Source organism: Aphis gossypii, chromosome 1, assembly GCF_020184175.1.
Source record: "Aphis gossypii isolate Hap1 chromosome 1, ASM2018417v2, whole genome shotgun sequence".
In the NCBI taxonomy this organism is placed as follows: Eukaryota; Metazoa; Arthropoda; class Insecta; order Hemiptera; family Aphididae; genus Aphis; species Aphis gossypii.
In genome coordinates this window covers 47,351,930-47,375,254 of record NC_065530.1, presented here as the reverse complement: position 1 = coordinate 47,375,254, position 23,325 = coordinate 47,351,930, and the positions used below count along the sequence as shown (strand labels likewise).

At 29.5% G+C, this 23,325-nt stretch overlaps 1 protein-coding gene across 1 annotated transcript; it reads left to right on the top strand.

The window, feature by feature from the left end:
* Positions 1-23,325, top strand: LOC114122311 (protein dissatisfaction). Its single transcript, XM_050197700.1, has 9 exons — positions 1-201; positions 375-472; positions 10,569-10,649; positions 10,730-10,891; positions 15,419-15,837; positions 17,774-17,890; positions 20,265-20,348; positions 20,695-20,935; positions 21,179-23,325. The coding sequence occupies exons 2-9, from the start codon at positions 463-465 to the stop codon at positions 21,430-21,432; spliced, it is 1,368 nt and encodes a 455-aa protein (XP_050053657.1). The 5' UTR covers positions 1-201; positions 375-462; the 3' UTR covers positions 21,433-23,325.

Genomic DNA, 23,325 nt, shown 5'->3' with positions numbered 1-23,325 from the left:
AACGGCACCACCGCCGCCGCCGCCGTCATATTTACGCGGCCGCGCCGGATATCCTGTACCAGCATCAGCCACACACCGCTCTATTCGCTTCTTGGCCCTGGCCACGGTCAAACTACCATTGCGCCGCCACTGCCACCGACGCACACCGTACACACGCTCATCCGCGCGCCGCCGCCGCCGTCGCAAGTTAACGATAAACACGTACGTAATTTTTTTTTTTTTTCTATAGTCTTACTCATGTCGTTTACACAAATCATAATAATATTATTACATTATATACGTAATATATAGATCGATAATATTGATCAACAACGACACGCAATAACGTTTTTTATTTAAAAAATTCGATATTCATATTGGGCTTTTTTTTTTAGATTCCCGCGACATTTCCCCTGACCTGCAGAGTTCTACGTACTATTCCGGAGTTGGTGCCATCGCAATATGATTTGACGTACTCAGATAATGGGAACAGGTAAGTCACGTTAACGAACAAAGTATACATAATTATAGTGTTGGCCAAAGATATCGATAATTCGATACGATACCGATGTCGTGGGTATGCCGTTTTAAGTTTTGCAGGGGCCCTTTTAATAGGCCTACACAAGTTGAATGAAAACATCAAAAGTTATTTAATATGATTACTTTATTAATTAAAAACTATTTTACAGAATTTAGAATTATTTTTTTATAGATTGTCGTATTAAATATTAATACGTTACAGCTTACAATTTAAAATTGTAATTACGATTATTCGGGGCCTCCATTTAGCTGGGGGCCCCACGTGCCCATAGAGCAAAGACGGAACTGAATATTATAAATATACGCAAATCGATATCGAAAAAATAAAGACGATATCGATAATTAAAAATATATCGTTGGCCAACACTAATACATAATGATTATTTATAAGTATAAGCGTAATTTGTTGTAATACGTTTTATATTACAATTATATCAGTTATGTACAAGTCATATGTCGTTTCCGTGTAAAATTATCCATTTTTACGTTACGTATAATAAGCTCTTTCAATGATCTACGATCGTTTAAGACCAGTAAGGCAGTAAAGATACGCACATACATATTTATATGCAATTTTTAGATTTAACTGATAAAAGAATAAGATAATGGTTTGGCACGATATTATGGATAGCATTGATATGTCAGATGGTATTATGCAGGGACGTGCACAGGGGGTGCTTTCGATTATCAAACATCTCCCGAAATCCTTAGCTTTTGTAATAAAAAATTAATACTAACAAATTAAAATAATGAATATAATTTTAATAAAAATAAAAATACTTTAACAGGATTTATAAATAAAATAAAATTATATCTACTGTGTATTGACGTGATGGGTACAAGAGGATTTGAAAAAAAAATGTTCTAATTTTCAAAAACCCTCCCCAAAATTGTTTTTTGCCTACATGATACATCCCTGATGTTTTGTGTTTCATTAAATATCCGACCATAACTAAAATACACATACCAACATGTATAATATTATATTATCTATTATATTAAGTGTATTTATTTATTTTAAATACGTAAGTAGGTATGTGTAAATTTTTGAATAGTAATGATAAAATATGTATAGAGTGTAGGTAAATATACCTATATGGGCTATATGATAATAATATATGTATAATATAAGTGTATATCCAGATGATTTGACAAATTAACACTAAAATTATTTCCAAATATTTCATATCTTTCTGATACACTGATCAGTTATTTATTATAAAATATTTTTTCATTAATTTTTTATTTATTTATACTTTTAAAAATTAGAGAAAATTCGTTATTTACGTAAATATATTTTTTCTGTGAACATTATTATACATTCGTTCGATACCAATTATATGATGTAAGGTTGTACAAGGTACAACTACTTCTATAGCCATACGTGTACCAACCCTGCTAGTTCCCTGGTAATGATAGTTTATATAATAAGCTCAAAAGTTAATATACAATAGATATAATACATAATATGATTTAGTTAATGTATTTTTTTATGATAAAAATTATTATTTATTTATCATCTTTATAATATAGTGACGTAAGAATAAAATATTTTTTTTAATAAATTATTTTCGCTTTTAAAAAGATATTGCCTATATACCTAATATATTCAATGGATGCAAAACATAATAGTGATTACTATAAATGTATACAACAGGAAACATTATTAGAATATAAGCATATAGCTTTATCAAATTTGTTCAGTTTGTTGATGTACACATAACACTTAATACGAGTATACTACTCAATACTCATATTTTATTATCACTTTTAATGGACGTATCATGATCATTGATCACAACTCCCAAGGTAGAATAAAGCGTATTACCAAAATAACAAATAATTTAATACATTTATACTTCTTCATATTTTGGACAGTTTAAGTGTATTGGAGTATAAAATTAATTATCGCACCTATAGTGTAAATATCTGTACAATATAAATATAATATATAAAGAGGTTCAATTTTATATTATTAGATGATTACAATTTTTCAATAAACTAATTAACTAATAAAAAAATAACAATTTGGTATAATATATAATCTTTTGAAATAATGTATAAAAGATAATTAGTTTAAAAAATAATATGATCAAAAAGTTAAACTTATAGTAACTTTTGTTAATATAAAAAAAAAACCCCTTAAATTGATTTTACGTCTTTTTATGTTGTTATAAGTATAATTAACTGGTATACATAACATCAAGTCTTTATGTACATAAAAAATCAATCAAAAAAAAAAAAAAAAATGATAAAATTATTTAAGCAAAAAACGTTTGGGTCATTATATTGTTGTTAGAAGGTAATTCAAGTGTAATCACGTTTTAGAAAGGTTGCCTTTTTGTCTAAATAAAAAATGTTGTATAAGATAACTATCATAAGTATGAAAACCAAAGATTATTGCTGTATTTTTAAACGTTTTTAAAACTAAATTTCTCAAATATTACAGCTATTATAGTGTTTACAAAATATTGTAGCTATATAGATAAATAATTACTCTGCGTACATGATTTTATTATTACTAGATACCTCTTTAGATGCATTTAAAATGTTTAATTTTAAATTATTTGTTCTTCTTTAATGTTATAAATGCATGTAGGTATTATGTACCTATAGTAGGTTATGTAAATGTAATTATATTTTTACAAAATATAAAACTTTAATTATTACCTAACAAAAATATTATTTATACTTTGTTATAAGTATAGCTTAATAAAATATATTATTTTAAACAATATTGATAATTTAATATTAGATATTGATATTATTTTATTTATAACTTAAAAGAAAACCACACATATTATAAATTATAATATATATTTATATGCCTACATTTTATCATCAATTTATTTTTGAGAACTTGAGTGAATAAACTTTGTGTTGCTTAATGCACAGATTAAACAAAATAATGTAATATTTTGTACATATCGAGTTTGATTACTTATATTATACTTTTCAACTTTTACAAAATATAATCATATATATTGTAATGGTGAAAGTTCTCATAATAAATCCTTATAATTCGGAGAATAAGTTCTCTTGAAACCGTTACTCAACAGTTCAATTTTTTATAATCAGTTGATCCCGCGGACAAATACACTTGCGCCTGGTTCTTATAGAACCATTCGACCCCCTTTTTAAAAGGATCGAAAGCACATCATAATCTCTATTATTGAAAAGTTTTGTTGACCTTTTTGTATCGTTGAAACCGTAAGCCTTTCTTTTTCGGTTGAACTCAAAAAGCCCGGAGAAGATTAGGAATCCCGTTCAAAAGGTGAACACAAAAAAAACTTTAAACGGCCACTCGTTCAAAGCGCACAAAGTTCGAAAAGCCTTAAAAAAAAATGTTTTTTTTTTTTTTTAAGTTAAATAATAAATAAACGAAGACGAGAAAAAAAGTTAAGCCTTTAATCAATTATTATTTAACAGCATTATATAAGAGCACTGAAATCGCCCTGTTTTCAATTTCAACTGAATGACCTTATAGACCATCAATATTTAATGTATTCGCTGAAATTATAAGGAAGCTAATCGAAGATAACTGTAAAAATAAATAGATTATACGTCATTCTATACAACTTTGGTTAATCTGTTTTATCAGGAACCATAGATTATTTACATACATTTTAGGTACATTTAACATTCAAATTTTAGGTATTTACATAAAATATATAAAAGCATTAAACAATTTTAGTTATACCATAAATTTAAAAGAAATTTTCTATGGTAACATTTTATAATAATTGATATAATAATCCACTTTAATCTTAAACTATGAAAAAAATTTTCAATTAATTACGCTCAAATGATAATTATTATTTCTGAATGCTCATAACTAGAGTTCGGATTTTAAAGCATAATATGCTTCTTTTTTTATGTATGAGATAAAAATCTAATTTTTATGCATATGTTCGTTTCACGTCATTCTGATTCCAAATAAACCAATTTATTTTGGTATTTTTCGGCTTTTTATGTATAAATGGTTTTTTTATTTTTAGTTATTTCAGCTGTAGAATTTTTATATGTTTATTATGATAGTATAGTAACAATAAAAAATTGAATTAATAAGAATCGTAAAAACCCAGAATGCGGACTAAATGTTTAAATTGGATTATTGTTGTTATCATTATCACGGGTTGTTTATTAAATGTATTTAACGTATAAATTGTCGATCTAAATATTATAGCCTACAGTAGGTATTATACGGCCAGTATGCTTATAACATCGATGTCGACCAATTCATAATTTAAGATTTAGTGTTGTAAATTAAACCTCTTGTGTGAATTATGCACCGATCAATTTAGTGGATGAATAGAGTGAAGTTTTCTGTGTATAAAAATATTCCGTCGGAAAATATAAGTCAGTTTCACTACTGCAAATCTAGAGAAATACATGGTAATCAATTCTTTTTTTTTTTATTTTAAATTAATTTATCAAAATTGTTTATTTATTTTTATAACTACTTTATAATTATTAAAAAAAAAAAATATATACCTACTCTCTTTTGCTTTTTTAAAACAATCGTGTGATTTTTTAGTTGCTTATTATGCTTTAAAATCCGAGCCTTACTTATGACTAAGACTGGGATTTAATTATTTATTTTATTTACTTAATATAAAATAATGAAATATACTTTTAATTTTGTTATAATCTGCTAAAATGCCTATACAATAATAGTACATTAAAATATTGATAATTTAATTTTTTATAACCATTTATGGAGTAACATTATTTGACGATATTAGGTACTTCTTTTTTAAAAATATATATATATATATGGTTAATTTGATGATATTTTTTCAATTAAAAAAGTATCTAAATTTTGATTTAGATTAGCAGTTTCTGAGATACTAGATATCAAATATGTACTAAGAATAATTATAGCTCTTAAAAATGATTTTATTTTAAATTAAATATTAAATATTAATTCTAAATCTTATTATACTCGAACAATTTTTACAAATTGTAAGATTGAAATAAATTAATATTATTCATTATATAATTTTCAAATCAGCAAAATAAAGTGAGCGTACTTGAGAAATTATCTTATAGATAGCATAACATAAATATGTGCTACGTGTTGCGAACGCATTTAATATAAATCAAATTTTAATTACTTATACCGGTACTACAGGCCCAGTACCACTGTTGCGGTTGACATCATAATTATTTCTCGCCATCACAAAAACAAATAACTAGAAAGTTATAAAAATTTTACGGTTTAACGAATGTTCAATGTATTTGATATAAAAATCTCTGATGACTTATTACCTATCGACTCTAAATAATATAATATCATAATATATCTGTGAAGCAGATTCATAACTGTATTTTTCATTCTAAAATGACTGGGAAACTAGACGATTAGTATTATAAGTTACCTAGTTCACGCCCCATAGTTATAATTATTAAAAAACATATCAAAATTTAATTTCTAGGTTAATCCTAAAAACCATTTATTTCTCACGTATTTTTCTCAATCATATTATATAAATATACTTTTTTTTATCAACAAAAGAGTATTTAAAATCTGTGCTGAAAAAATAATATGATAGTCGATAAGCAAATATGATAACTTACTATTAATTACTATAAATGTTAACTGTGAAATAATACGAGGAAGGAGGCCAACTGATGATGGAATCCAGTTAATAATCATATATTATATATTAGCTTTTTATAAAATATTTTATTATTATTATTCCAAATAAGTTTTGACACATTATAACCACAGTGATGACGATATATACATATATAATGCGGTATAAACGCTCGACTGTGGACCGATCGCGCGACAAAAGTTGGTCGTATATAGTCGCCGCCAAACGGCCGCGGGCGACGCGGCACAGCTGCGTGTAATGTACTCGACGCGTATAGCTTTTTCACAACAACGGTCCCGCGCCGGCAGTGACGGCGGTTGCGTAACATCCACACCCCCCCATGCATATACTTTTCCGACATCCATTAGCCGCCGTCGTCGCCACTGCAGTTTCCGGCCTCGGGGTGCACGAGCATATTATATACACTTTCGGAAAAAAAAAATTCGTCTGCTGTGTCGTTTCCGAGAAGTTAAGCGCAATGCACCTCCGCGTGACATATTTGTACACACATATACATAACCTAACGTATAGTAGTTATAGTATAACTTTGTGGCAACAAAGTAAAATAATCAGTAAAATGTATAAATAAGCACATTCGTCAATATTGCAGTATTGTCTCTATAAGCTAAAGCTATTGTACTGAAAGAATAGTGAATTTTGTCGATAAACTCCGTGTGTTTGCAGTATACCTATTAGCAAATTTGCGGCTTATTCACTCACATATCGGTTAGTAGTTTTATTATGATGAGTGAGTATAAAATATTACAACTACCCAACTAAAAAAAAAAAAAAATAAAGATAATAAAAAGGTTATTATAGAAACAAAGAAACAACAATATGCTAAACTACTCAATTTAACAGGACTTTTGAAAAATTAAAAAAAACAACTTTGTTTATTTAACTTATTAGTGCTTACTTATAAAAAACAGTGAAAATTATTCATAACCAAAATTATCACTAAAACTAAACTTTGTATCCCTGTAACCCTTTTAACCTAACCTTTTAGGGGATACATTTCTAAAAAAACCATCCATTAACGTTTTTGTTGACTTTCAATCACACTAGTAAGTAGTTATTTAGTTTTAACCTCCTTAAGAGTTGATCAAAAAAAAAAAAGTGACACAAGTCGTATTTGAAGGTTCGACCTATATCTTCATCTCAGATTTCATCAAAATCGGTTCAGCGGTTTAGCGACGAAATCATAACAAACAAGCGACGTCCCCGAGTTACTTTCACATTTATAATATCGCAGTATACATATTATATTATATGATAGGTATACAAAATAATAATAAAAAAAAAATTAAATTTATTATAAATGATATTAAAGGTCGAGAATGATGTGCATTTAAAAAAGTACACAAAAGACAACATTTTGACGTAAATAGTTAGGGTATATATACAGTTTTGTAAAAGACACTTGACGCGCGCGCGTGGTATACATAAGCGGATTTCGAAACAAGCTCATTAATAAACCACACGCCGAGCTCATATATCGTCGTCGTCGTCGTCGTCGTCTTCGTCATCGTCGTCTCCCGGACGATATATATATTATCGCCGCACTTATACGTGCGTCATTATATATAAGCCCGTCACGCCAACTTTTAAATCCCTTCGCGCCGCCGCCGCAGGAGAGTATATATATATATATTACACGTCAGCGATCGCGTCGTTTACGGTCGAGTACAGTATATATCGCCTTATATAATATTATGTATATATATATATAATGCATTTAAGGCCACAAAAGCTCCAAAGCGTCACTTTTCAACGTTACACAACACGCATAAAGCACAATAAAGGTGTCCGTGCCCACAACTTTTCAACCGTCGGCCGACGACGAGAGCCGGCGTGAACGCAGTCGCAGTCGCTTCGCTTAAAGTTCGCGCGCGACTAACCACAACTAACTTGCAGCTCGTCGCCGAGCCATCCCCTTTTACAAGTATACAATAGGGTATAATATGTATATATATATAACGTATTTACCCATTATCCAGCGTCGGATCTAAGTCTCGGAAGGCCAGGGTACGACTATATATACTAATATTGAAGGTCCTTAAAAAATAAACGCTATTTATTAGACATTTTATGTATTGACTATATAGTTTTCGGTACTTGATACAAGTGAATTAAAAAAGAAAACACTTAAATATTAAGTTAGGTGCTTCATATGATTCAGGTATTCGTTTTAATCGAGTCACGAGTATGGATAAAACTGAACCCACGACAGTGAACAGTTTAAAATTAACGAGTATAAGGGTAATTTCTTAAAATTCTGTTTTTCTTGACCATTATTTAATACCTATTCTTAATAACTCATAACTTCAGATTTTTAGAATTCTTAGACATTTCAATTCTTAGAATTTTTAGACAGTTAGAAAATCTAGGACAATCAGCCTGAAGCCCTTAAAACAAATACAGCCTTGAGGCCCTGGTGTATTACACCCTTGCACCCCGCCTAAATTCGGAACTCAATAAGTCTATATCTATCCAACATATTATTTTGGGCGCCCGGGAATTGAGCCACATTTTAACTACCTATTTTGTATAAAATATTTGTTAACGTTTTTCTACCCGGAGATTGGGCCATAAAAGTATAGCACACAAATATACTATTAATACGAATATAATATAATGTTTATCAACTAATTATTATTTTTTTAACATATAAAAATACAATTCGTCAAATAATTAATATTTTTTTTTAAAAATACTTCCAGACAGATTTAATTAGTTTAATATACAACAAGGTCCATAAAATTAATCGAATATGAAATAATTTTCATAAAGAATGCTAATACTCATTTTACAAATATAATATATAAGGACCATAAAGTTAGTCAAAACATAAATAATATGAAATAATTTTCTTCAAACATAATATTTAAAAATATAATTTTTTTTTTAAATAACATGATACAAATTGTAAATATTCAAATTGGGTTTTTTCCCCTTCTTCATATATTTTAATTTCATTAAGAATAAAATTTTGTCGAACTAAAGTTCGTTTTCTTGTTTTTATTGTTCCTATACTTCTAATCTTAATATAAATTTCTGATTGAAATTGCAATAAAACATTTAAAAAATTATATATATTTGGATGTGACATATAGAAATTATTTTTGAAATGTGAATGAAAAGATTTGTAACAACGGCATTTGTAGTTCAAATTAGGTTTCATATTTTTTGCACACTATGCGTATGATTATTTTTATACATTTAATTTGATGACAATTGATAATTCTATATCATAAGATAATTGGATAATTTATTACCTTTTTATAAGACATACGCAGTCGCTTCGAGTAAAGTTTCGTATGCGCTGCAGTATTAGGAATTGTATCAATTTATATAAAAAGATGTACTATATAAAATATTATTTTATTACAATTTAAAATGTAATAGTGGCCCAATCACCGGATCTGCCTATTATAAATATACAATTTTAGTGGCCCAATTACCGAGTCTGCCTATTATAAATATACAATTTTAATGGCCCAATTACCGGGCCTACCTGTAATAAATATAAAATTTTTGTGGCCCAATTACCGTTACCTCTGGAAAAAAGGTGAATAGTGGCCCGATTCCCGGGCGCCCATTATTTTATCGTAATGGACTTTGCTGCAGATCTCATTGCGAATACATCATATTTTTATAATTTATGTAATGTACTAATCTACTATAAAATAATAAATATAAATACATAATATACAGGTATATATTGTATACTGTATCGTGTAGTGATATTGCTGCAGTACGATATTTTTTTAGTATCAAATATCGTTTCAATTGTACATAATATATATAATTATTATATATTTTATATCATACTTACACAATAACCAAAAAGGTTTATGTACATTGTACATATTAACTTACAGGTGTATACAATATACATAATACATATATATATTATTACAAGTAAACGCCTTTCAGATAAATGGCGACTTTCAGTCTCAATACTCAATTATTTAGATTTTTATTTTATTTTCTACATCATAATTTTGCATAGGACTATTATATTTTGTATTATGCGTAAATGGTATTGTTATTATAAGACGCATTACTTTAATCCTAGTTTTTTCAATCTATTTATTATATATTCATAGGTAATATCGGTTTGTAGGTATTTTGTATACTTATTCAGTATTTACCGTATATACACTGTATTTTATGTATATTTACTTATAAATTATAATTGATACTCGAATACACGCCTTACAATTATTACATTATAATACTATAGTTAATTCGACTTAAAATTAGCTGTGGATAAATGCGTGTCGTTTGTTCATTTATTTATAGTATGTTTAATTACATAAGTAATAAATAATGTATGTGAAAAAAAACTGAGACTTTTATACTGCCTACACATTATACATAATATATTTAATATATATTATGTGCATTTAATTGTAAATCATAACGTATTTTTTATTTTATTAATAGGAGATCGATTATTGGATATCCCGTGCAAAGTTTGTGGGGATAGAAGTTCTGGCAAACATTACGGTATTTACAGCTGTGACGGTAAGTACCGTAGATAATTTTCCGTTGGTATTTATTATACTAAAGGTTTGGGACTAACAAATGCATGTATTGTGCTGCAGGTTGTTCCGGGTTTTTCAAAAGGAGCATCCACCGGAACCGGGTGTACACGTGCAAGGCACAAGGCGAACTCAAAGGCAGGTGCCCCATTGACAAGACCCACAGAAACCAGTGTAGGGCTTGTCGACTCAACAAGTGTTTTCAGTCGGCGATGAACAAGGACGGTGAGTTCGTGTCAAAATTGATATTATATTATGCTCGATTCCACCCTTTGTATATAATATATACATAAATATTTTCATCTCGCGGTACTGAAGTTTTTACTGTGCAAAATGTTTGTGTACACTATATTATGATATAATGTATATATTATTTATACTGTTATATATTGGTTATACACATATTATCATATAAATGTACACATTTTCGGCCATTTTTGTTTCATTCCCCAAACAAAGTGTACTCCGTCAAAGTAATTTTGTTATATAATAGTTATTTTGTCGGTGGTTTCCTTCCCTGAGTGTACAAATATATATTATATGCGTATATAAACAACCGATAGAAACACCGCAGAAGCTACTTCAACGGTGTCCGGACAAAACTGTTAATATTATGCGCACTCACGATTTTGCGGTGCCATATCGTGACAGATCATAAAATCAGTGGCATCGTGTCGTGTTTACATTGTATTTAATGTTCGGGAAAACGCATTTTGGTTTTGAATTCATTTCACGTAACATACATATTATACAATAAATATATATGAAATGTGTAGGTACCTTATATGTATTATACATAATTTATATACAATGTGCATACATAGGACCATATTAATATTATTTAGATGAGTATGCAATAGAATTTACTAATATGTAAATGTAATACAATTATATAAACTACTCGTTTAATACCTATAGTTTTTGATGTAATTTTACAATGAGAAAAAAACTTTTCAAAAATTTGACAGTAGATAACTATATGATGTTTATACAATTATTAAGTTATACATAATATATATATATAATAATATTCTAAGATATTTATCACTTTTAAAGTCTTAACTTTTGAGTTTTATTTATCTCGAGTATTTATCTATTGGCCATTTAAGACATTACCTATAGAAAGGTGCAATACATTATAAATAGCAATGGATTGTCGAAAGAATATGTTTCAATTCGAATTTTTTTTTTAATGAATATATATATTATAAAAATATACATTCTAAATTAATAGAACTCAATAAATAACTTAGACATTTACTGTTGAAAACAGTCGACCACATCGAATAAGAAGGTGATAAAGATACTATAATAATTTAACGTCGGATTTCGACAAGTAAACCGACGGCTTTTACCGTCTGTTTTCCTCGCTGTTTTGTACATCCTACCGCCATCCACTGATCATTAAGGGCTGACTAAAGATTTTCTTGCATCTTTTTTTTTCGTTCGTCTAATTTCTCGGGTGTTGAATAATGACCCACCCCTAAACAAAATGCCTAGTTTATAATGTCGTTAACGCGAAGTCTTCAATCACGCCAAGCAAAACCTCTCTCTTAACTCTATCTCCTCGCTCTTTAATTCTTTTTCTCCTTACCCTCTTCAGCCTTTGATAAATGAACTACGTTTTGTGCAAAAAGCTACCGCTCCAGCATAGCGTAGCCAATTTTCAATCTTCATTGAAAATTCTCCAGCTATTCGCGCACCCCTCCGTAAATAATATATCCCCTTCACGCATGTGTGTGTATGGGTGTTGTATCTGGCGATTACAGGCTGGAATATATACGTGTGAGTTTTTGACAGCTGATAGCTGGATTAACTGACTTACCAACGGAAAAACAAGTGTAAAATAGACAGGAGGGGGTCAATGACTTGATGCAATTCAAATGTGCGATAGCCATTTAAATAAATATAAAAAGAATGGTTTCCTTTCCAATTTCCATACTCATTTGAAGTAATAATAGAAAAATAGGACGTAGGTATTATTTACAAATAACATTTATATGTACAATATTTGCACTATCATTATAATAGTGTATGTGCCTATTTAATATTGTGAATGTATACGATTCTACAAAGCATAAATAGAATAAAATAATAAATAATAATATTATTATCCTACATTCGATTGTTATATTTAAACTACCGCATATCTGCCTACACTTAAGAACAATTTGAATATTTGATATAATTTAACTATAAAACTGTTTTTGAAAATATCAATAATATACATTTATATTTTGAATAAATAAACAATTTATTGCATTATATTATAAAGAAAAGACAGATTAAACTGATATTATTGTAAATATAAACTATCAAAAATAAAATTATACTAATTTAAAATTTAAAAACACACGTTAATATTTTTATTTCAATAATTGAGACATTTTGATTTTTGATAATAATAATTTTGAATTGAATTAGGTACAAATGTTTATTAAAATGTATAAGTATAATTTGTATTATTTTTTTATTAGCACACTTAGATTCTACACGTATAAATATCTATGTGCAACATACGGTTATTTACAACCTACAGAAGTGATCTAAATATTTTTTAGAGCGTAGTATAATATGCATAAAAATAAGTTGTTTCGACCAAAAACCAATTGAATAAAATACCCGTATGTCTGGAGATCGTTAGCTGAAACAACAAAAATGTTCGTTTTGAATATTTGTGGATCAAAAAGGTACAGCGTAGCCGGGATTATTTGATAAAAAAGAAAAAAATACATAAAAAGAAGGGTTTATTTCATACGGGTTGTTTTCTTGAGTTAAACATAAAATAAATCATCTGGGCCTCGCCATACTCTCGGATTTCGTTTAGCGTAACAAATTTGCAAAATCACAAAGTTTCTTATGCTACAAGGTTCCGTGGACCGAATGAGGAAATGTAGGTAATTTAATTTTGATTAAAAATAAAATAATAATTAACAGGGAAATATGCGTGATAATAATAAAATAAAGTATTTGAATATACAACTAGCAAGAGATTGAAGTGGAGGGCGCCTCTCAGTGAACTGCAGGTGATTTAGAAGATATTATATTGATATATAGGTACACTCGCTGTATTATATTTTGTGTATGATAACAAAAGAATTGGGGTGACAATGGGAACTATAAACGAGGAGACAGTTTTCAATCAGCAGTAAATATCCGTGAACAATTGAACAACCCTCAAACATATCAACGTGTATAGTTATTGATGTAAATGTGTAATCCGATGATGAATTATTATTATTGCTTCCAGGTATTTGAATATCATAAATTAGTTTAAATGAACATTTTTACAAAATGTTCTTCCACTCGAATACGATTTCAAATAAAAATTATAATAATAAATAATAGTGAATTCGTGAAAACAAATTATTTGAAAAGCTCAGATTAAAAAAAAAAAAGTACAATAAGCATATTAAACCAGAAAAAAAGCTATAGCACGTGCAATTTTCAGTGATTTTTGTGCAGCTTAACTTGCATATATATGAATATGACTGATAGAAATGAAAAAAATAACGTGAGCGAAGTATCGTGGTGAAACTTGGTTTCTAAAATAAAATTTGCGAAATCAGAATAATACGTTAGGTATATGGTTTGCATAGTAAAATTTGAATTCTGAGAAGATAACGCTTAAAATTATTAATTTTTATTATGATGAAGTGACAGATGATAGATTGAAATTGTATTAATAAAAAATAAAAGAGCCTGAATTAAAATTGATTTAATAAATATAGATATTGGTGAATAATGCAGCATCAGAATTCACCACCACAAGTAGTTCTTTTTAGCCCTTAAGTGCCTATTTTATATTTAAGTATTTTTCTTAGAACTATTTCTAAACATATATTATAATTAATAAAATCAAATATTTGTATACATTAGTTATGGAATATTAGCGTATTAAATTAAAAGTACTTAAAAGTAGAAATTATATACACTGAAACCTATGAATAACGAACACTCTTGGTCACCGAAATATTGTCCACTATTCAGAAAGGATAATATTTTTAAATTAATAAATGATACATTTGTAAAGAGAAAAAAGATGCACTAGATTAAATTAAATCATAATATAGGTATGACTGAATGTTTTTAGAGAATGCTTAACGCGTAAATATTGGGATATTATGTTTTAATTATAGGTATATAATAATTTAAAGTATTTAAATATTTTAACAATATATTAATACATTTAAGTACAATAAATGATTATATAAAAAAAAATAATGCATGCATTCATAAGTACAAATAAATTAGGTCTGAAAAAATCGGTTTTTGAAAGTCTTCGTTATCGTGATAATATTAGTATAAGCGTGTTTTTTTCGTCATTTTGTTATTATTTTTAAATTAAGAATAAAATAGGTAACCACTTTCTGAAGTTTTCTTATTAAAAATAAGTAATGAAAATATCCCTGTTTTCAAAACGTCCTCAATTATTGTGAGGTATACGTTAGGGAAGGCTTCGCTGTACATAATATTTACACCGCTAGTATATATACTTAAACAACTTTCAACCATGACTATTACTAGGGTGCTCATAGAGATGCAACAATTTCTTTTTTTCCTTTGTCTATCCTCCCTTTAATCATCGGTTTTTTCTTAACAATATACACACTCCTCCCCTAATGAAATGTAATATTATTATACTACGTGGGTTAATGTGTTGCGTGGTACGTTTAATGACGATAGCGACTTTATTCTTATGATGTGGGTATTATAATAATATTTTAACATTATATAATTATTTATATACAGCGGTTCAACACGAACGAGGACCACGCAAACCAAAGTTGCACCATCACCACCACCATCACCATCACCACCCGATGAAGGACTCGCCGCAGCCCGCCGCCAACCACCAGCGGCAACCCGGCCAAATCCAGTTGAACGCTGACCATAACATGATTCAAAAGACGTCTTCGTCGGCATACCCGAAAACGCCGATGGACACGACCCTGCCGCCCTTGCCGCCGGCACCGCCATCGCAGCAACACCACCACCATCATCAGCAACAGCAACAGCAGCCGCCACCACCTCCTCCACAACAGCAGCCACCACCACCGCCCACGCTTCTGCCTCCCACGCCGCCGCAAGGACATGTGTTCTTGGGACAACAACAGCCGCCACCGCCGCCTGGGCTCTTACAGATACTCATGTCGGCCGAGAAATGTCAGGTAAATAAAATCACTATGTATATACCTCTATATTATTATATTATGCGTATAATTCATCACTCTGATCGAAGACCATCTGCCTTATGAACCATTCCTCCCCATTAACCAAACCAAAACGAGCAGGGAAGATGCAATTGCTTATTACACAAATAGGGAAAGATGGATTCTACTTTATATTATGTATAGTTGTAGTCAAGGCTCAAGAGCAAACCATTAGACATTTTGTAGAAGTATTAAATATGCCCACTATAATGAAGTTTACATCTATTAAGGAAATTCACAGTCAACGTGAATACCAAGAGTATATGAAAAACTTAAGTGCGTGTTTATGCAGACCAAGCCTATAAATATCAAGATCTATAAACAAATCATACATTACCAAATCGTTGCTATATACTTATTTTATAATAATAATATTGTTTATTACGGAATTTATCATCTTTATTTTAAAACGATCGTTTCATTATAATAAGCTCTAAGTCTTATAGTGTTATTGTTATTGTTCTAATTATGAAACCCGATATGTCACTATTATAATACAACAACCGGTGTCATTATAAACGGTTTTTACTGCAGTATATGAGAGTACATAAACCAGAGAATTGTGACATTTGCATTTCGAGTAATAGCGAATTTCAATCGCTAACGTAGAAATATTTAGCGCGGCGTGTATAGGTACGTATACACATACGTTGCCTACTGCAAATAATGATAAGGACATGTGTCGAAGGATAGTGTGTGTGTGTCGTCCTGGTATAATATTATACTGCGTGCAGCAGCAGCCCGATGAGGAGCCAGCGAGCGGACCGATAGTGCGCGGCGGAAGAGGATGGTACCGCGGCGGCGGCGGCGGCGGAGGAGTGCGCGCTCGCTCGATGAGTCAGCCCCCCCCCTCCTGCGCGGACGTTTTGATGTGAGAACCGGACCACATGGTCCTCGCGGGTTTTAGCAGCAATCGAACCCTTTGTTCGCGGACGTCAAAGACGCCCTCTGGCTTTACCGTATTATACGTTTACGCACACATACACACACACACATGGACGGACGCGTACGATCGTGTAAATATATAGATGTATATATATGTACATACATATTATATGTATATGCACATTATACGATGTTGAATGTGTGTCGAGTATTTTACACATCACATTGTGTCGACCCTCGGGCTTAAGCTCGACTTTTATCGCTATTAGCATCGGTGTGCGGCGACGACGTGTGAGATGCGATGACGAGCTGCAAACGACTGTTCTATATTCATATTAATATGTATTATATTATATAGGTACATATATTTATGTTTTTATCTGGTTTATTTTTTATTTTTTTAATTTACGCCGTTATTGACTCGGAAAATTTGTCTTTCGTTTAGTATAGGCAAAGGCAATATATAGCTCCCCCCGATGTACTTATAATGCCATCGTTCCTTTGCGATGTTATCCTCTTACCTACGTGTTATATAGGCTATTATAATAAGTAGCTAGCTGGTATACGAAACCATAATCGAATACTTTTTATACGCACATTATTATAATTCAAAATATTTACTATACTGAAAATAGATTCCATCATAATAGAAGATTAAAAATTAAAATATCGAGGTTAATAAAAATCTAGAAAAAAAACCATGATAAAAATTGAATTGTTTCAAAACATTTTCACGAGTTACGACAATACTCTCAATAAATATCAATAAGATTTTTTTTACATATATTAAAATTCACTGGGTCTTAAAAATTACATTATTGATGAGTGTTCATTTCAATTAGTTCAGTTTGTGTTTAAAATGATCACCTTGAATGCACAATTTCTATCGTCAGCAGTGGTATTTCTGTGATTATTGTGTGTATTTTGTATAGGTACATAGTTTATGTAAATTTCACTCGGAATTATTTTCTGTTTAATGAAAAATTGTTTAATTTATTCTCTCTTGTAGGAATTAATATGGAGTGCAAAGATGTCAGAAGCCTCATCACCTATTGGCATACCGCAACCAACCAGTCCTCAGAGTTCACTCTCGTTGTCGTTGTCGCCGACTTGGGAAGTCTTACAGGTAATATATAAAAGTATTATTTTTTATCGGTTATATAATATATAATACCTAGTATATAAAATAGACGATAGAAAGAGTTAAGTCGATTATAAAATAGCTATCAGTATACCTACCTATATAATATACTCTATTGGGTATAATATATAACAATGTACCTAGGATAGTTAATATTATATAGTTATAAAACGTTTTTTATGCATAACAATTCGTTATAGATTATACTTAATAGTACAAAACAGTTCAATAATTGATTGTTACTATTGTTAGTTGTTACACATTATTATTGATGAACAACACGAATACCTACACGATGCCGCGGTCGACGTATGATAATATATACTAGTATACTACCCACTTGTATTTCCCTTTGAGAGGACACTACACCCGCATACCTTGTCCCCGACTTACAAACGCATAACATAGCAAACTGTACGTTCTGAAGAGTCCATTTATTTGACTTCTAAATCCTTTATATTACAATGAATAATTATTATTAAGATTTAAAATTGTTCGTGCATTTTAAAATGTTCGTTACTTGTTTTAAAATAAATTAAAATATATAAAAAAAAAACTTGTGAGGTTCACGAAATAATATTCAAACTTTTAAACCTAAACCTGATAATAGGTAAATTAACAGAATAGTATTAAGTATAAAAGAGTTAAACGAATTCTCCAGGATGTACCATTTTTATGTTATAAGTTTCTAAAATGGAGACAATGCATGCGCGGGTGTAGCGTACTCTTGAGTAATTAATCACTTTTTATAGATTTATAATTGAAAAATATTACTAAAATTAAATAAATGTGTTTATTTCAAATGCTATATACTCATCCGTCCTATCCTTCAATCCGAAATTATAATATTATAATTATTCACGTCACATACGATGAAATTTCAATTTTATATTATTTTACCGGTTTTATGTTTTAAAATCATTATAGGTAATATTATTTATTTTATACACACAATATATTACTATGTTAATTGTTGGTTTATTGCAAATACCTATTAATTTAATCATTACTCATTAATATCTAAAATGCCTAATGCCTCCAATGTCATCATCTGTAGGTAAAGTCAATAATTACTTTTTAACAAATACGTATTTACGGCTAGACAAATTAAGTACCTATTGTTATTATCTCATTATATTTATTATATTCAACTATAAATTATTATTCGGGAATTATTAGATCAACAAATCAGTCAGTATTGACATTATATTATATCATATTATAGGTACCTACTTTCAATAACAAATGTAGTATTATTGATATTTGCTATGTATAGATACTGTAGATAACTGACGTTTCAACACATCAAGTTGATTATATATATATACTGGTGCAAGGGATTATATTTTATATACGCGAGGGTTGACTTTTTGACTGCCCGCCTACTTTTCTGCGGGTGGCAAAAGGTGTGCCCCTTTATCCAATCGCCTGTGATTGAAGATTAAAAATGGCGACCCAGTACGAATACATTTTAACAAATATATATATTTATACAATATATGTTCGGGTATAAAAATGAATAATGATTATTATTGGTATAGTTACAAGATTTTTGTTTAACTATTTTTTTTATATTTAAGTTTACACAGCGCAATTTAATGGATAAAAAAAAAAGAAAAACGGTTAGTTAAAAAAAAGGAATAAGAAATATAAAAAAATCTGTACACCTACTTATAAATAAGTCGCATCCGTTTCGTGAAACGGATAAAAATTTCATCCAGTTCGCGCAACGGAACTCTTTTTTTTACACATCGCGTAATAATTAGGTACACAATGTGATGGATGACTTTTCACGAAACGGACGTGGATTTTTAGGGCCGAGCTACACTACAGCGGTTTTCATAAACGCTAGATGAAAACGCACTGCATAATACAGAGCGCATCAAACTAGTGTCACGCGCGTTACCGCGTGCAACCGCTGTTTTGCGTTTTTGCACGCGGTAACGCGCGTCATACTAGTTTGATGCGCTCTATATTATGCAGTGTGTTTTCAAGTTACGTTTATGAAGCTCAGTGAAAACACGTTAAACACCGCTTTTCACCACGCTTCAAGACTGTTCGGCCCTGAAAATCCGGGTCCGTGAAAAATTATCCATATATTGTGTAATTACACGATGTGTAAAAAAAAGAAGTTCCGTTTTGCGAATTTCTATCCATTTCACGAAACGGGCCAGAACGCTAAATGGATGTGAAATATATACATATATACAATACTATATATTATGTTGTTATCGTTGGAAAGTCGAAAAAATATAGATTGAAATCGTTTTATTGAAATATACTAAACACAAAATATTTTAATTTTTAAAGCAATCCAATTGTGTTAACCTATAAATTGTTATTTTTCTTTATGTTACAGGAAACCACAGCTCGATTACTGTTCATGGCAGTTAGATGGGTCCGATGCTTGGCTCCGTTTCAGACTCTCTCCAAACACGACCAGGTAAAAATAATATATAATATTATACTATATAGTATTGTCACTATACATCGGTAATTATAATCTATTTACATTACGATTAATTCATAGTAGATACTTTGTTCTATTATAATATACAGTGGTATAAGAAACACAAAATGCGTATACATTTAAATATATAGGTACTTAACAAAACTAATTTTATACTAAAATAAATTAACTTATAGTATTCTGTTATTATATATATTTCAATTTGACTAGTATTATAAATTGGTCGTAGATGCATGCGTTTTTTTTAAATTTCCGAATGAGAATTCATTTTGTTAGTTTTTGCGACATTAAATTTGATTTTGTTTTCTCTGTAATACAGTTGCTACTACTTCAAGAATCGTGGAAAGAACTGTTTCTGTTACACTTGGCCCAGTGGTCCATTCCTTGGGACTTATCACCACTGTTGAATTCTGACAAGGCTCGCGAAAGGCTACCAGCCGATGACACAAAAGTCAACAACGAGATGAAAATCATACAAGAGATATTGGCACGTTTTCGACAACTTTCGCCGGATGGTAGTGAGTGCGGTTGCATGAAAGCTGTTATTCTGTTCACACCAGGTGAGTGGTGAATTATTGGTAAATGGTATAATGTATATTAAAATTACACATTTAGATCATCTTAAAATTTTTTAAGAAAAAAAAAACTATAATATAGTTTATAAAGTTTTTTATATTTTTTTCTTACTGTGAACGGAATGTAATAACAATAATTTACCTATATCCAAAACTTTAACGTATACGTATTTTATATTGTTCATCCATCGTATAGTATTCTTAAAAATGCGTTTTCATGTTATACAGAAACTCCAGGCTTGATCGATGCACAGCCGGTGGAAATGCTTCAAGACCAGGCTCAGTGCATATTGGGTGATTACGTGCGCGGCCGGTACTCGAGACAGCCTACTCGATTTGGACGGCTGTTGCTCATGTTGCCCAATCTCCGGGCAGTCCGGCAGGCAACCATTGAGAGGCTGTTCTTCAAGGAGACCATTGGCGACATACCCATACAAAGACTACTCGGCGACATGTATCACATGGAAAAGTCATACGCGTAGTGAACCAAACTTAATATAAATTTGTATATAATATTTATGTGTAATATGTAATTAAGTAAAACTTTCATATACAACTATAACTAAAACTTCCATTTGGAAAATTTTCTGTTGATAAAATAATATGTTTTTAAAACCAAACCATAAAACAAAATTAATTTAATTTTTTTTTTGTTACCCATGAGACTTTGACGACTTTGTAGTATGGAAGTTTCACTATATTATGTATTGCATTAGTGCGTTAAGTTTCTCTCTACCTATATAATATTATAACATATAGTAGCATATAATGTAGTTATAATATTATATTCCTGCAAGTCTATAAATGAACCTATATATTATAATTATATAGCGCTACTTTATAGAAATACTTTGTAAATTATAATCGTTCTTACTTTATATAGGTACTTACACATTTAAATTTATTGGACATAATATATATACATAGCCATGTAATGCAATGTATATTGCATTACATAGCTATTGGCTGTGTACTGTGAAAGAACATAGCTGGGGAGAATCAAACTCACAAATTATATTGTTATAAGTAATTTTGAGTTTTATTTTTCTGCATTTCTAAAATCCATTAATTAAATAATGAAAACACCGCAATGTCGCAATGACTTATAAATGATTTATTAGTTTAACGTAATTATGAGTTAATATAGATATTAATATGTCATGTGGAATACTGTAAAATACCTACATCGTAATTTGTAATACGATAGATACCATGGTATACCAGTTATATTAGCAATCGACATTGAAAATACCATAATTGTATCAAAATCTACTGAAATATAATAAATACATTAGTATTTATTATACTAGATATTAATCTAGGTACCAATAATCACTTAAAAATAATTAAATGCGAACGTATGATAAAAATGTAATATATATACCGATAACAAATAACCTTTTAAAAAAGCACGGGGCATCTTATTTTCTTTCAAAACACAAATAGGTACCTACTTAACATTTTTTAATTGAGTTGAAATCAAAAGCATATTTTACTATATTTTGCATATTTTTAAAAAATATTCTTACACCGGTATAAAATATAATACAGTAGATATATTTCAGTAATTAGGTATCATATATTTATTAGGAACGGTACCTTGGTACTTATCTATAATAATTTATACTCCGATGATTTGATATATACGGTATATTTTATTGTTAAAGTTTCAAGGTGATATTTGAGCAATATAACTAATAAAACATCAACCTTATATAAACCAAAATTATATAAAAATACACATTTTATAACCAACTTACTTATATTAATTAACCATACTTATGAATCGTGTTGCTCTTCTCTATGGCCCTCATGCTATTTATAAGGTAACTTTTATATTTTTCACCTAAAATAGTAAAATGTAACTTAAATACGTACATATCTTTTTGAGGTAAAGTACCTATCAACTACCGATTTTGTTTAAGATAAAATAAATAAGTGTAAAAGCTTCTGTATAAGTACGCAATATATATATTGCTGTATAGGTATCTATAGATATATAACTTTTTAATTTTATTGAGATCAATTTTAAAATGTGTGTAGGTATCTACCATTTAATAATTATATAGTCAATCACGATATATTCTAGTCATGATTTATTTTGTTTATTTGTTACCAAATTGTTTATAATTTATATTATATTATATTTATTATTATTATTATTATTATTATTTATTATATATAATTATTACTTTAATATTTTATATGTGCCGTAAGTCTAAAAACATAAGGATATTAATTAACCTATTAAAATATTAAACTTTTAACAACCATTTTTATAGTTGTATTAGCTTATTTATCAAAATAACTGTCTGCATAAATGTTTAAAAACTTTAAGCTGTAAGTTAATATTTCCTATACAAAGTTTAAACGAT